General features: G+C 25.6%; 4 protein-coding genes across 4 annotated transcripts; 1 reads left to right on the top strand and 3 right to left on the bottom strand.

The window, feature by feature from the left end:
* Nucleotides 1-375: 375 nt before the first annotated feature.
* PmUG01_12028100 (conserved Plasmodium protein, unknown function) lies at nucleotides 376-864 on the bottom strand (the record flags this gene model as incomplete). The annotated part of the gene is made up of 1 exon (XM_029006485.1): nucleotides 376-864. One exon carries the CDS (start codon nucleotides 862-864, stop codon nucleotides 376-378), a length of 489 nt encoding a protein of 162 aa, XP_028862969.1.
* A 4,882-nt stretch (nucleotides 865-5,746) lies between these two features.
* NUDC (nuclear movement protein, putative) lies at nucleotides 5,747-6,904 on the top strand (the record flags this gene model as incomplete). Its single annotated transcript, XM_029006484.1, has 1 exon — nucleotides 5,747-6,904. The coding sequence occupies one exon, from the start codon at nucleotides 5,747-5,749 to the stop codon at nucleotides 6,902-6,904; it is 1,158 nt and encodes a 385-aa protein (XP_028862968.1).
* Nucleotides 6,905-7,900: 996 nt separating this feature from the next.
* On the bottom strand, nucleotides 7,901-10,567 carry WRS (tryptophan--tRNA ligase, putative; the record flags this gene model as incomplete). The annotated part of the gene is made up of 2 exons (XM_029006483.1): nucleotides 7,901-9,826; nucleotides 10,454-10,567. 2 exons carry the CDS (start codon nucleotides 10,565-10,567, stop codon nucleotides 7,901-7,903), a joined length of 2,040 nt encoding a protein of 679 aa, XP_028862967.1.
* Nucleotides 10,568-11,914: 1,347 nt separating this feature from the next.
* Nucleotides 11,915-15,322, bottom strand: PmUG01_12027800 (endopeptidase, putative; the record flags this gene model as incomplete). Its single annotated transcript, XM_029006482.1, has 2 exons — nucleotides 11,915-12,085; nucleotides 12,395-15,322. The coding sequence occupies 2 exons, from the start codon at nucleotides 15,320-15,322 to the stop codon at nucleotides 11,915-11,917; spliced, it is 3,099 nt and encodes a 1,032-aa protein (XP_028862966.1).
* Between the last annotated feature and the right edge of the window lie 1,256 nt (nucleotides 15,323-16,578).

Raw genomic sequence — 16,578 nt, 5'->3', positions numbered from 1 at the left:
TAAAATATGAAAAAAAAAATACACAACTTAATGTTACACATTTTATACAATTAACCCTATAGATAAATAAAAAAAAGGGAAAAAAAAAATTCACAATCCTAATTGAACAAAACACATGTAAATATCTCCTCTTGTTAAGTACAGATATAAATATATGTATTCATATATATATATGTATTCATATATATAATATGTATGTACACGTACATATATACTACGCATTTTTCAATTTTGTATTTTTTTAAAGATAATACATCATTATAAATGCAATGGTAACAACTACAAAAATTACTTATTCGATTCATTATTAACGTTGCTAATGATGCATTAGAATAATATTATTATTCTATGGGTACTTTAATTTTGTTCTTTAATTTAATGTTTATTTCCTTTTTTGTTTTTTTTTTTGTTTCTCTTATTGGAATTGCCATCTACATCATCATTATCATTACCATCATCATCGTTTTCATTATCATCATTTCCGTTATCATCATTTCCATTATCATCATTTCCATTATCATCGTTTACATCCTCATCATCATTATTACCATCATCGTTGTTGTTATCAATAATTTCATCATCATCGTCGTCATCATCATCATCATCATCACCACCATCGTTAAAATCTCCTCCATTGAAATAATTGAAATTATTAAAATTATTTCCACCATTATTTATGTTCCCATCATCTGCTTTTGGTTCTGTTTTTGTTTCACCTTCTAATCCGGAATCCATCTCTTCTTGAAAATCTTCTTCTGGTTCCGCAAGGGGCGCTGGTACTTGACATGTGCATTTATTATTTTTCCATATATTTGGAATAAACGTTAAAACAGCAAGGATAAGTAATAAATTTCGGCGAACCATTTTTGCGGTTAATTATAATAGTCTTAAATGCGGAATTACTAAAATGGGTAAATGTACAAAAAGGAATTGTGTAAAAGTATATTATTTATATATTTATAAGTATATATGTATATGTACTTGTGTACATGAATGTATATTAATACGCATGGGAACTTAAACCCGTCATAATTTCTTCTAATTTTTATACTAAATATTTATTATATAAAATTACATTTACAAAAGTTCTTACTTTCGTTTATAAAAACGCTCAGTAATGAATTTTACTTTTTTGTAATCAACTCTTTCAAAGCAAAAAAAATAAAATAAAAAAATAAATAAAAAAAAAGGAATGGAAAAGAAAGGAAAGGAAAGGAAAGAAAAAAAAAATATAAAATATAAAATAAATGCTCAAAAAAAATTATGTAATATATATATATTTTGTTGTTCGCATATGAGTGTGATAGAAAAACCTTCTAAAAAATTTTGAAGAAAATTTTACCCTTTTGGTAAAAATTTTTAAATTCGTTACTTAAACTGTTCGCATTAAGGTTTTTATATAAATATAAATATAAATATATATATAAGTATATATATAAGTATATATATAAGTATATATATATGTATATATATAAGTATATATATAAGTATATATATATGTATATATATATGTATATATATATGTATATATATATGTATATATATAAATAATATGAATATACCCCTCCTTATACAATTTTCACGCGTTTGTTTATGTGCAAAACAAATATAATAATAATATAAGTTATTACATAAAATTTATACATACGTTAATATATATAAAGCATATATAAACATATTGTAAATATACACGCGTACTGTTGTGTTTTAGTGTTACCAAATTAAAAGATTAAAATAAAGTTTTTACGTAAAATTTATTTTTTTCTTCAAAAGTTCAAAATTCCGTAACTTCTAAATTTTTGGAGAAAGAGCAAAATGTAGTAGTAAAAAATGCTCAGGTTTAAAAATTGAAAATTTTAAAGAAACTTATTTTATGTATTATAACTATACTGCAGCAACTATATTATTTATAACTACAAAATTTATGAGTATAACATTTATAATAAATATTTTAATATTATATATGGGTAATCTTAATTATTTATAAAAATTATAATATATAATTATATTACATAAAAAATTATGTTTGAAAAAACATTATATATTTTTTTGTACTACAAAATATAATTATTTTATTTATATACATATAATTTATGTATATATATATTATATTCATTAATTATTTTTGGATATCCAATTTAACTGTCGTTTAAGTGTTTTTTTTTTTTTTTTTTTTTTTATGTTTCACTATTTTTTTCTTTATCCTTCCAGTAACTGAAAAAAAAAAAAAAAAAAAAGTGAAACAAAAAAAAAAAAAAAAAAAAAAAAGAGAAAAAAATAAAACAGCACATGCTATATATATATATATATATATTATGTGCGTATATACATATATATAAATATAGTATATAAAATATAATTTGTATGGGCACAAGCTAAGCAATATTAAATTGAAAATATATATAATAATGATGAAGAGATTAAACGAACCACAAATAAATTTATGTAGTAAAATTATTTATGTGGATGAAACCACATTTATATAAAATGTAACTTTAAAAAAAAAAAAATTGAAAGATTAAAAATGAAAAAAATAGTATTATAAAATGTACTTAAGAAGAGGAATTTCCTCTGTTTTCTTTAAATTTTATTATTAGGATTACAGCAAAACCGTGGAATAATAACTACATAAATTTATTATAAATATGTATGTGTATAGGTATATAAATTTATTATATATATGTATGTGTATAGGTGTATAGGGGATTATATATTCCATAGTCTTTAGTAAACTTGTGATTTTTTTATATTTGTTATATGAGTTACAACTTATAAATAGCTTTCATTTTTTAACGTCATATTGTGTGTACACAAAAAAGTTCGTAGTTTAAATATCTTGTTAGGATTAGAAAAATGGCTGTGAAAAAATGTATAAAAGCATTTTCATTGTACTTGTCCCTTTTTTAATAAAATGTGTACCTTTTTAATTGGTGTGGCGTAGGAAAAAAAAAAAAAAAAAATATGCACATGTGTACGTATATTATGTATGTATGTGTATGTATACTATGTATGTATGTGTATGTATACTATGTATGTATGTGTATGTATACTATGTATGTATGTGTATGTATACTATGTATGTATATATATATATAGTTATTTATTTATTTAAAGTAAAAGCAAATATTTAGTTTGACAGGAAACCTAGGTGTTCCGTAGTGTACAAAAATATGTTGGCTTAAAAATAGCCCCATCGTAGTAACACATGGCATAATTTTGATCGCATATATATATTGTGATATTTTTAAAACAAATACTGTATCAATTAATTATTAAAGATACATAGCTTATTCTCGTGGTACCTATTCATTATTAGCATGCACTCTTTGGAATAATATGATTTGCCGAGCTTTGGTGAGTAGACAAAATACGAAATAAAGGGTGGTATGAAAACGCATATGTGATATGGGCAGTTATGTCTACACCAAAGCAACTCGGAAAAGAACGAAAAGGGAGAAAAGGAAAACAAAATAAGTATTTAAATAGAATACACATATATAACGTTTTATAGTGCCCTAATAAAAAGGTGCATTTTCTGTCTAGGTGCCCATTAAACCCTTGGTTTTTTTTTTTTTTTATACAAACTTTTTGAAATATATACTATATAAGATAAATTTTAAAAATATTATATTTTTTTTTTTTTTTTTTTAAAAAGTAAAAGAACATCAAAAGGGTTAAGATAGACAAGGATTGTAAATACAAGATGTATTGGTAATTTCTTATTTTGGTAAATGTTCCTGTTTTATTTTATTATTATTATTATTATTTTGTTTTTATACTCTTGGAGTGGTTTAACTAAGATTTAGTGGTGATTATTAAATTTATATATTTATGATATAAGAGCAGTTATTAAGAATGAGCAGAATAAGGTTCATATATTTCTAAGGTTAATTTTGTTTTTATTTTTTGTAATAAAAAAAAGAAAAGAACAATAAAAAGAAATGATATATTAGTTAAAAAGAATTACTTAAAAACAGTAATTTCAATGTTTTTACTTCCTTTTATTATTACCTTGTCAGAATTATTAAATGGAAAAAGTTTCATTTAAATTAATAATAGGCATTAATGTAATACTTCTAATGTTCCTTTACAATTAGGTAATCAATTCAAATAGAGGTACAAATAAGTTTACATTATGTACAATAATAGCCTATTTTTGATAATTATTACCTATTCTTTTATTTTTCATATATATCTCTTTTTAATAATGATATAAAAAAAAAAAAAAATTTACAACCGTATCAGATAATATCATATTTGCTCATTTTATATTTAATGTGATGGCATGTTGTCATTCTTTATTTTTTTATTTCGTCCATTAAGGTTCATAAATTACCCGTTCAGCCTCTACGTCCACATATTCTTTCCTTAATGTATATTAATAAAACCATAAATCATCTTTGAGAAGACTAGCTAAATTTGCATTTTTCCTTCCCCATTGTTGTACTTCGTATGGGCGCGTATGTACGTATGCATGAACGCATGTACTCAGTTACTTATATATATATGTATATATATATTTATATATATAAGTATTCCTGTACATTTTCTTCAACAAGCTTCATTCCTCTTTGCATTTTTAAGAACATTATTTTCCACTTAAATTCCTTTTTTCTTCATATTTTTTATTTCATTTCTGCTACCATATATATGTGCAATTTGCTACACTTCTTACAGTTGATTTATTTTTTTTAATTTTGCCATATGCATTTTTTTTTTCCTTATATTTTTCAAAAATATTAAATATTTTGTATTATATATAGTATCTCATTAAAAAAAAATAAAATAAAATAAAAACAAGTTGAATATATAAATGAATACATACATACATACACTTATATATATGTATCATATAAAAAGGTAATATTTTATAGCTTCTACATACGTAAAATGAGTTATTTTTTTTTTGGTAATATTATTCATAATATGATATATGCGGTACAGTAATTATATTATATATTATTCTGAGACGAATAATGCATTAAATCATTTGTTCGAACAGCCACTTATATTTTCTAAGGTATGAAAATAATTTGAAGCTTTTTTTTTTTTTTTTTTTTTTTTTTGCATCATACATATATATAGGTATAATATATAAATTATATACACTCAACTTAATTTGTATGCTTATATATATACATACATAAAAATATATATCCCATTTTACGTGCATGTGCTTTGAATAAAAGAAACGACTATTTTCAAATTTAAGTTTTAATAATATACCATTAAGTAAACAGCAGAAACTTTGCTTTTTCCGTTTCGAATATATTTTAACAGTTATATTTTATGAAAAAATTAAATTACATTATTACATCCACAAATTAAGTTTTTTTTTTCTTTTTTTTTTTATTTTATTTATTACTTTTTTTTTTTCGGTTTACCCCTTGTCACATAACATCATAGTTCCATATTTGCAAATAATTCAGTATTAGTTTTATATGTATATATACATACATATATATACATATAAATACATATAAATACATATAAATACATATATATACATATATATACATATAAATACATATAAATACATATAAATACATATACATGCATATAAATACATATATATACATATATATACATATAAATACTTATAAATACATATATATACATATAAATACATATATATAAATATATATATGTATATGCTTTTTTGACACGAAAAGAGCAAAATTCAAGGTAATATAGTACCTTGTTAATAGCAACAATTATTATTTTAAAAAAAGGGGAAAAAAAAAAAATGGATTCGGATGTAGTAGTAAATGAAAAGTTTGACTTTATTATGTTAAATATAGCTAGGGAATGTGGTGATATAAACAACTTAATGAATCTATTTTTTTCCTTTTTATTAAGGAAAACAGATTTTATTACAAATTCGAAAAGTATAGAACAATGTGAGGAGGTTGTGTTGAAGACTCTAAGAAAACATTATAAAAAAAAAGAGGAATATTTAAAGAAATTAAAAAAAGAGTATGAAATGATGGATGAAGAGAAGAAGAAAATATATGAACGAGAATTCAATCGGAATAATAAAAAAGACAGTATAACTGATAAAAAAAAAAATACAAATTTAAAAGTAAATAAAAATATGGAAAATGGAAAAATCAGTAATGACCGAGTCGTAGATTTAAGTGAAGAAGAAGATGAAATGGAAAAAACGAAAAATTTTGAGGGAATGAACAACAATGATAAAGAATTAAACAAAATCAGCGATAAATTTGAAAGGAAGAAAAATAATAACAACAATAGTGGTAGTAAAAGTAGAAGCGGTATCAGTAACTGTAATAACAACAATGGTGATAATAAAAATCAAAATAGCAAGTCGGACGATTCAGATGAAGAAGACTCGGCTCCCCCCAAAGGAAATGGAGGGAAAACGGAAAAATACACGTGGACACAAACAATAAACAGCTTAGATATGTATATAGATTTAGAAGAAAAGGTAAGAACAAAAGATATTAAATTAGATATTACTTATAAAAAATTATATGTAAAAGTTAAAAATGAAGTACTTATTGATGGGGAATTTTACAAACATATAAAGCCTGAGGATTCTATTTGGACATTAGAAGATAATGGAGTTATTCATTTATGTATAGAAAAATTAAATGGAATGGAATGGTGGTCAACTGTCATTAAAGGAGATGCAGAGATTGATGTAAAAAAAATTGTACCAGAAAATTCGAGAATGGAAGACCTTGATGCTGAGACGAGATCAGTTGTAGAAAAAATGCTTTATGATCAGAAACAAAAAGCTTTAAATTTACCTACATCAGATGAACAAAAGAAATTTGAAATTTTTGAGAAATTTAAAAAAATGCATCCTGAGATGGATTTTTCAAAAGCGAATATTAATTATGGAAATTCCTCTTCAAATAATATGTTCTTCGGAAACTAGCGCGCGTGGAGGACCTCCTGTGCATATGCGTATGCATATGTACGTGTGTGTATACTTACGTATATGCTTGTTTATTTACATATGCTTGTGTGTATGCATATGTATATGTTTATATACCTATGTGCATATAATTTTATAGTCTCTCAATTTTTTGTTTTTTTCTCCTTTCTTAAAGTGGACCAAACTTATTGTTATAATGTGTGTATACACGTCGTTTTTTTTTTTTTTTTAATATACCCTTAGCCTTTTTTTCCGGGTGTGTGTTTCACAAGCATGTTCACAAATATGTACACATCATATGCATGCATTTGTACTTTTAAATTGATATCCCAGTGAATATATACACACACCCACGCGCATATGATTTAAAAAAAAAGGGTCATACATTTGAAGTATATTGTTATATATTTATATTAAAATAAAAAAAAAAATTGTAAATATAAACAAAATTTTTGAAGTTTTCAAAAAAATTTGCTCCTTACGCACACATTAAATAGCAGGAATGTTAAATATATAACAGAAAAATAAAATAGAATAAAGTAAAATAAAAATAACTCGGAAAAGAATAAAGCTAAATGTATATAACCCTTTGTCCACTTCGTTTAACAATGATATCGAGCTATATTTTTAAAGCAGAAAAAAAAAAAAAAAAAAAAAAAAAAGAGATAACGGGAAGTATGAAAGAAACTATGTGAGGAATAATTTTTATCCGAATAAATATGTAAAGATGTTGTGATATATATATATTTTTTTTTTTTTCTCTTCTTATGAATGTCGGTCGAACTTCAAACACCTTAAGTTATTTATTTTTCATCCTTTTAATTCCTATTTATTTATTTAGATATAATTTGGCTATACACATGTTCACATTTGGAGCAAGCTCTTCAAAAATTGTTATATATTTTTATAAATATGACAACATATATATGTGTGCATTTGCATGTATATGCATGCATGTTTATGTACATATGGATTAGAATTTTAAAATAAAAATTTTTACATGTCCTTGAATTTCCTAAGAGCCGGTTTATTATCATTAAAAAAATTTAAAATTTCCTCGTCTTTTAAGGATGCCCTTCTCTGTTGATGTTTTTGTATCAAATCTGTTAAAACGTCTATGAGTATTTTTTTAATTTCACCACTTAGCATTTCCCCCTTTTTATATTTTTCACCTATTTCGTTTAACTGGTCATCATCATCTAGAAGGTACCTTAAATATTGATAAGAAATATCCTTATCTAAATTTGCTCCTTTTTGTCTATGCTCCTCTATAGTAGCACCTCCCCCACTGAAGGCGTATTTGTTAATTTTATTTCTGACTTGTTCAGGTGAATCAGTTAAAAATATTACACTGTTATTATGTTGTTCCTCCTTGGGATTATTAGTAATGCTATTAGTGCTATTATTGTTGTTACTGTTATTGCTGCCCTTGTTGCTACTATTGTTTATATTACCCTTTTCGTCTTTCTTTTTCTTCGTGCTGCTCATTTTGGAGTTAACTCCATGCAAACCCGGCATAAAAACAGAATGCACGACTACGGGCTTATGTAAAGCTAATTTCACGGCAATATCTCTACTTAGTCGGAAGTAGGGATCCTGATCAATCCCTTGAGGGACTAGGCAAGGTATATTTTTGCCTAAAAAATTTGGAAAGCACTGAGAAAAACAAGGAGCAATTTGAAAAGACGGATACGATATTTTTCCAATATTATCACTATGATTAAAACCAAAAACATTCATGCTTTGATTTAATGTTGTTTTTTTATGAATTAATAAAACAGTAGGATATAAATTACCTGCATATTCAGTATTTTTAAAAATAAAAGTTAAATCAGGATTTAGACCTACTGCTATTATATCTTTTACATTTTCATATGCTAGTTTGTTAATATATTCTAAGGAATAATTTTGATTAAATAAAAATTTTTCATCATCTGAGATTTGTATAACCAAAGGAACATTAAATGCATCTTGTAAATATTTACAAAAATAAAATGGTATTAAATGACCTAAATGCATAGATAAAGAGGAAGGACCTCTACCAGTATATATGTAAAAGCATTTATTCTTTTCATAATAATTTAATAAGAAATCTAAATCTCTATGACTAAAAAAAATTCCTCTTCTAATAAAATGATGTGCTTTTTTATTAGTTAACTGTTCAATTCTTTTAATATGATTTTCTGTAATATTTGAACACCCAAAGTCCTTTATCAGTTTGCTATAATTTATCCCTTCTTCACTTATATTTACGTCCCAAGGTGTAACCTCCTTAGATCTATCAAAATTTATATTCTCGACACCTGATGGGGGTAGCACTTTATTTTTCGGAAAAATCTCCTCTACACTTATATGCGCGGAGGATTCGTTCAAATTATTCAAGCCATTTATGGCATTCGCGGCAGTTACCCCATTCACACCAATCACCCCACACTTATCCGTTGCTCCTACTCCATTATTATCCTCATTCGTAGAACTAGTATTTACCTTCATCACAGGGCACAACAAAAAATTGTGTAGTCCTCTCTCATCTTTGTAAATGGCACTTAACTCTTCAAATGTATACTTCGGATTAACAGAAAAATGCACTTCCAACGATTCCTTATTATTCAAATATTTAAATTTACTTACTTCAATATCTTTTATCAATCCTGTATGCTTTAAAACTCTATTTCTATTACAATTGATATTCCACTCTTCTAAAATTATTAAATTTATTTCGTTGATATCCTTTGCTAATCCGAAATTATCGTAAATACAATCCCCATAAAACTTTTCCGCAAACCTTCGATCGATGCAGTAATTGTAAAAAGGCACCTCTTCCTGAATTTTATTTCTTATAAGCTTTTTTATGTCATCGTACTGATTTATTGTTGGTTCTACTGCGATACGATTTACTGTCAGTATGCCCAAGTTGTTTGGCTGCACGAGGGGGGAATAAATAAAAAATAATAATAATAAAATATAAATAAAATAAAATAAAATAAAATAAATATAAATATAAAAATAAAATAAAAATAAATATAAATATAAAATAAAATAAGAATAAAATAAAAATAAAATAAAAATAAAAATAAAATAAAAATAAAATAAAAATAAAATAAAAATAAAATAATAATAAAATAAAAATAAAATAATAATAAAATAATAATAAAATAATAATAAAAGGATTACAAATTAAGAAAAAATAAATTAAAGCTATATATCGTGAATAAAACTATTCAACAGTACAACAATAACGAGTGAATCATTGTCTAAATCTTGTGAGTCGCGTGGACACACCATTAACAAAAAATGCACAATATCCACGGGTAAAATTATTCTATTTAGCGTCTAGACGTTCTGCTTAAAAGTTGATTATATAATATGATCACGACACATTCAGAGTGGCATATAAAGATATGGTCTAATTCACAAGTGAAATTAATTGGATTTTTTATTTTCGTTTCTCTTATTTTTTTTATTTTATTTTTTATTTTATTTTATATTATTTTATTTTATATTATTTTATTTTTTAATTTTTTTTTTTATTTTATTTTTTCGAATTACCTTCCTTTTTATGCTTTCAGTTGTTCTGCTTGTGGGAATCTGCAAAATGATACATAAAGCCCCTTTAATTATGCTAAATGCAGAGTCCACATACACTGTTTTTAGTTTATCCATTACACCCTGTGCTCTTGAAGTTCCTTTTTTTTTTTTTTTTTTTTTTTTACTTTATTTTTTTTTTTATTCCAACGCAAAATATACGGCTAGAATAATATTTAAATAGTAACATACGTGCCCACGCACATATGTATGTACTCACAGGAACAACCTTTATTTTTTTTACCTTTCGTATGAATTATGTTTACATGTATTTGTTTTTTAATTACAGCTATTATTTTCTGTGTGCGTTTTATAACTGTTTTTCTCGTAATAACACACGTTAATGTTATTGCGGCAAACCTTGAATTTACTAAAAAAAAAATTTTTTTTCTCTTCCCATTTTTCACGAAAAAAAATCTTTTTCATTAAAAATGATTTTTTTTTTTTTTATGTTGGTCAAATATTATTTAAAGAAAATAATTTTATACGCTTACACATTTTAAAGCCTTTTTTTTTTTTTTTTTGTTTTTCTTTTCTTTTCTTTTCTTTTTTTAATTTTCTTGAAAAATGCATTTGAGGAATAGAAATACTGCGCATGTAATGGATTGTAACATAGTTCGTGGCACGACACATAAATACAAGTACAAATCTGCCTCAATATGGAAATCTTTTTTTTTTTTTTTTTTTTTCACCAACGGGTTAACATTAAATTAGAGTTAATATTAACATCAATATTTATATTAACAATAATGTCAATGTTGGTATTTTCGCAGCACTAATACTGTCTGTTTCTTTTTCTTTTTTTTTGGCAAAATTAAATTTATTTTAAAATGCGGAAAAATACCTTATACCTTTAATGACTTTTCTTGCTGTGGCTGCTTTAACAAAGAGGATAATGAAATTCTGTATACCCCCAATAACCTTAACTTTATATAATAAAATATGTGTACACATTTTTAAGCAGCACAAAATTCATGTACAATCCTTTATAAATACAAATTGAGAAAACAACTTTCCATTTAAACTCAGAAAAGTCTTCCGTTGGAGATCACTGGAAATGATCATTTTTTAATGGGATACAATATACGCACAGTTCAAATTTTGTATGTATAAATACGAATATAAAGCACTATTGGAAGAATGTATAAGCATTTTTCAACAGGGCAAAAAAAAAAAAAATAAAAAAAATAATAAAAATAAATAAATAAAACAAAAATAAATAAAAAAAAATAAAATAAAATAAATAAATAAATAAATATATAGAATAATAAAAATAAAAAATAAAATAAATAAATAAATATATAGAATAATAAAAATAAAAAATTAAAAGGAAAAATTTTTTTTTTTAAAAGCATTATATCAATTAATTCCTTAATGAGGGTACACCCAATGGCGGAAAAAGTTAAAAAAAACTAAAAAATTTCATTATAGGGACTGCAAAAATGTGTAGTATTTGCTCTCTTTATTATCACCTTCGTAATATTGGAAAAAATCGTCCAATGGGATTTGGTGAGGATTTTGTGTATAGTGTTCAATTTTAGCCTTGTCATTTTCCACTAAAGATATGATATTTTTTAAGCTCGAATCAACTGAACCCTGAAGAGATAAGGGTAGGGTAAGGGAAAGTAAAAATATGCACATATGTTTATACAGGGTGTATGTATATGTAAATGCAACTGTATAGGTATACATATATACACGTGTGTGCACATATGCATATACATGTATATATGTATGGGTAATTGTATAGGTATACATATACACACTTATGTACACACACATATATATACGTTTGTATATATATGTGTGCATGCACAGGCTCATATACACGAAGGACAGATATACGACAAAATTTAGAAACATGGAGTCGTCCAACGAACAGCGTAGCATGCATTTTCATTTTACCCCTTGTAAGAATTGCACAATTTTTTTAGCTTTATCCTTATTGTATATATTATTTTTGAATGTTCTATTCCATACATATTTAGCTAATACAGAGCAATATAAGTATGAGTAATAATTTGAAGGATAATGAATTAAGTGCGTTGTTTTTGAAAAATGTATTTGTGGGAATAAATCTAAAATAAAAATGCCTTTGTAATTCATTCCTAAAAAATAAGCATTTATTTCATTTTCTATCAATTGTTTCCGTTCAGTAATAGAATTTGAATTATGAGATATGGAATAAAATATTTGATCAATTATAGACTGAATTGTAACTTGAACAAGTGAATAATAACAGATAATATTTTTATTTTTTATGTAATCATGTATCAAAATTTTCATATTATCCTTTTCTTCTTTATTTTTACTATATAATAGTAACAACGCATCATAACTATTTAAATATTCTTCAAAAAAATGAGACGAAAATTCGGAAAAATCTACACCACTTCTATTTCCTGATAAATGCTGTAAATAAGTGGAGCTCAATATGCAGTGTAACGTATGACCGAATTCATGCAGAAACATACTAACTTTATCTATAGACATTTTTATTTTTTCTAAAAAATATGCTATTTTTGAATTTACAAAAATGGTATCTTGGGGGCTGTTCATATCGGCATATCCATACTCAGTGTCGTTCAAATTTACGTTAAAATTGCAAACCAAAAAAGTTGAAGTTGTTTGCCTATAATTCGACGTGCTGTGGATAGGGCATTTCCCACTATTCCTCGAGTTGCCGTTATTAGTAGCACTTGGGTTGATGGTGCGACCGTCCTCTGTGCTGCTATCACATAATTCCACTACCCTTCTCTTTGTCTCATTCCTTGATTCGTCTTTTTGCTCCTCTTCCAGGGTATTATTAGGAGCATGTATATCCTCCTCGCTCACATTATCAGCATTACGGTGCGCATTATAGTCAGCATCATTTTCAGTACTATTTCCAGCTTTAGAGTCAACATTACTGCCAACATTTTGAGTAACACTACGACTAACATGATCTCTAACAATTCCCGAGTAAAAGTACGGACACTGCTCAGCATTTCGTGCAAACCATTTATATTTCAAGCAAGCGTTCATATTCTTTGAACACCGTACAGTGTACTGAGCAATCGAATGGCTCTTATTTTCTCTCTCAAACAAGTCCATATATATATGTCCATATATATAGTTTCCTTTTTTTATTTCAAATTTTATAATGCTATCATCCCACAGTTCATTATATAGGGGCATAATATTAACCATTTCTAATGAATAAGTGTCTCTCAAAAGAGTAATGACGAACTTTATAACATCATATAAGCTCAAATGTTTGTTCATCTGTTCTTCTATTTTTTTTAGTTTTACCTTTTTGATTTCGTTCATGTAGTAAAATATATTTGCTGGGGTTAATTTGGCTATCATCCGGTCCGAATAATTGTAGCCAATTTTATCATTACTACTATTATTTCTACTAGTGGGAAAGACGACGTTGCTGTAGTCGATCTCCTCCTTCGATATATTCCCACCTTTGTTATCCGCTTTACAAGCTACTGTATTTATGTATCTCTCTATAAACTGCAATTCTTTAAAAAAGCATGGAATAATTTTATCTAAAAAATTAGATAAAAAGAAACTTACCTTTGCTGGTGTATTCAATATACAGTGTATTAAGGAATATTCATTATAAGTCTTAAAATTTCTAAAACGTATTAACATATTTCGATAATACTGAAGAACTAATATATTGTTTAGAAATAATTTATTGGGTTTTTTGAGTAGGGCATATACCTGATTTGTTACTTGCTCATCATTGACTTTTTCTAATATTGTCATAACGAAGGAACTGTCTTGTAATAAATATATATATTTGTCCATAGAGTATTGTTTATTCATTTTTATTTTATTATTTTTAACAAAATGCATAACTGTTTGTTCATACTGTTTAATGATGTGTTCACTAATATATGGTGAAATTTTATTTTTCTCAATATAACATCCATCGTATTCAGAATTAAAATTTGAGGAGGCCTGAAAAGAAAGATTCTTTTCCTGATATTGTAATTCTAAATATTCTTTTTTTTTTTTTTTATCTTTTATATGAACACCTTGATTCTCCATAGAAAGAATCATATTGCGTAGCACTTCTCTATGCTCATGATCTAATATATTTGCATTTTCATTATATTTCTTTTTTAAAAATTTATAAACACTTTGATCAATATTTATTTTGTCAATATAGCTAGTTAATTTTTCTAATGCCTCATGTGCTCTTGAAATAACACTCTTATTATTATGCAAATTTCTCAACAATTCTAATGCATCACCCAGTTTGCATAAATTATTTGAAACCGTATCTACCATATTTATAATTTTAAAAATATCTTTTTCTTTGCACATTTTATTTAATATATCTTCACATGAACGTATACATACGGTACTAGATTCGACGATGTCATTTCCATTGCCTGTTATTCCAATTAATTCTAGGAGATATCCCTCCTCACCCTTTTCTTTTATATTTCCGCATTTTTCTTTTTTCTCCTTAACATGCCGTAAAATTTTATCAATTTCGTAAACATCATCGTCTTTTAATAAGTCTATGTTTGGGGAGCACTTGCCAAGGTGAGCGGGTGTTCCATAAGAGATGTCTTTATTCTGTGCGTTATGTAGTGCAATATGTGTAGTGTTATATGCCCCGATGTTTTGCAATCTATCACCATTTTCTTGTGTTATGTGCTTACCCTCATTATTTACAAAATATTTTAGATTAATTTTATCGAATATTTTGGAAATTCCTCTTTTTTTACTGCTAATTATATCGAAGAGAAAATATCGCCTAGAAAATATTTTTTTGCTTTTGCTCCTTCTACATTTTAAGACGACCAAAGAGCACAACATGGAATGCATTATTTTAAGCAAACTTTTAGGCAAACTGTTCGGAAATCTTCTTAACAATCTTTTAGGAAGACCCTCCTGTAATCTTCTACGCGCTTAAATATGGACTCAGGTTGTAAAATATATTTTGCATATACAGATATGGGTAGATGGACTCACATCATGAATATATGGGCACATTTAATAGCCATTTCGAACGTGATTTGCATATTGATTCTACTCGTAGGTTAAAATATGACAAGCTGATGTTTATATCTATTCGCGTTTAAGTTGAGGAGTGTATTAGATCATCGCTTAGTTTATATTTCTTTAAATTTTAACTTTTCATGATTCTCTATTTTGTGTGCTTTTTTCCGTCGAAAACAACTATATATTTTGAAATTAATGTTACTCTTCCAATTGTGTAGAAAATGTTCTTAACTTTTCTTTTTTTTTTTTCTCTTGTAGAAATAAAGATCTAACTAATTTAAATCAGGATCAAGTACTATACTGTGAAATATTGTGTACGGGTGTATATATATTTTTTTTATTTTTTTGCCTGACATAGTCAGCAGGTTATAAACAGCTGTTCAGGCAATTTCATATTTGACTTTTGGGCCCTAATTCTTTAGCACTAATTTTTTAGCGCTGCTATTTTAGCATAAATTTTACAGTAATAATTTTTAAGTACTGCTTTATTTTTGCTTCTTTTTTTTATTTTTTTTTTAATGAGAACCCACTGATTTGAATACAATCTTTCTGGGTTAGAATGTAGGGCCAATAATTAGTGAGGGATAAAAATAAATAGATTGCTACTGTATTTTTATTTTTTATTTTTTTGTATTAAGTCGAAAATTCAGGTTCTTTTTTAATAATTAAAAATTGAGTTATGTTACAGTAAATGGTATAATTAAAATATAAGTTAATTTCATTTTTTATAAATGAAAAAAAATACACAAATTGATAGTTCTTCATTAAGAGTTTTTAATGATAAGAACTTTATAGCTTGCTACATATTCATTTAAAGAGTTCTGGTAAGATAAGTAAAGAGTGATTATTCTCTTTTTTTTTTTTTTTTTTCTGATATTTTAGGGGATATCCAAAATACAATATGCATATATGTATACGTATGTATATGAATACGTATGCATATGAATACGTATGTATATGAATATATATGTATATGAATACGTATGTATATGAATACGTATGTATATGAATACATATGTATATATATACGTATGTGTGTGTATGTGTAAGTGTGTGTACGTAAATATAAAGTAGAAAAT

The sequence above is a fragment of the Plasmodium malariae genome, assembly GCF_900090045.1.
Source record: "Plasmodium malariae genome assembly, chromosome: 12".
NCBI classification, from domain to species: Eukaryota; Apicomplexa; class Aconoidasida; order Haemosporida; family Plasmodiidae; genus Plasmodium; species Plasmodium malariae.
The sequence above is the reverse complement of the archived record's forward strand: the minus strand, read 5'-3'. Positions and strand labels throughout refer to the sequence as shown.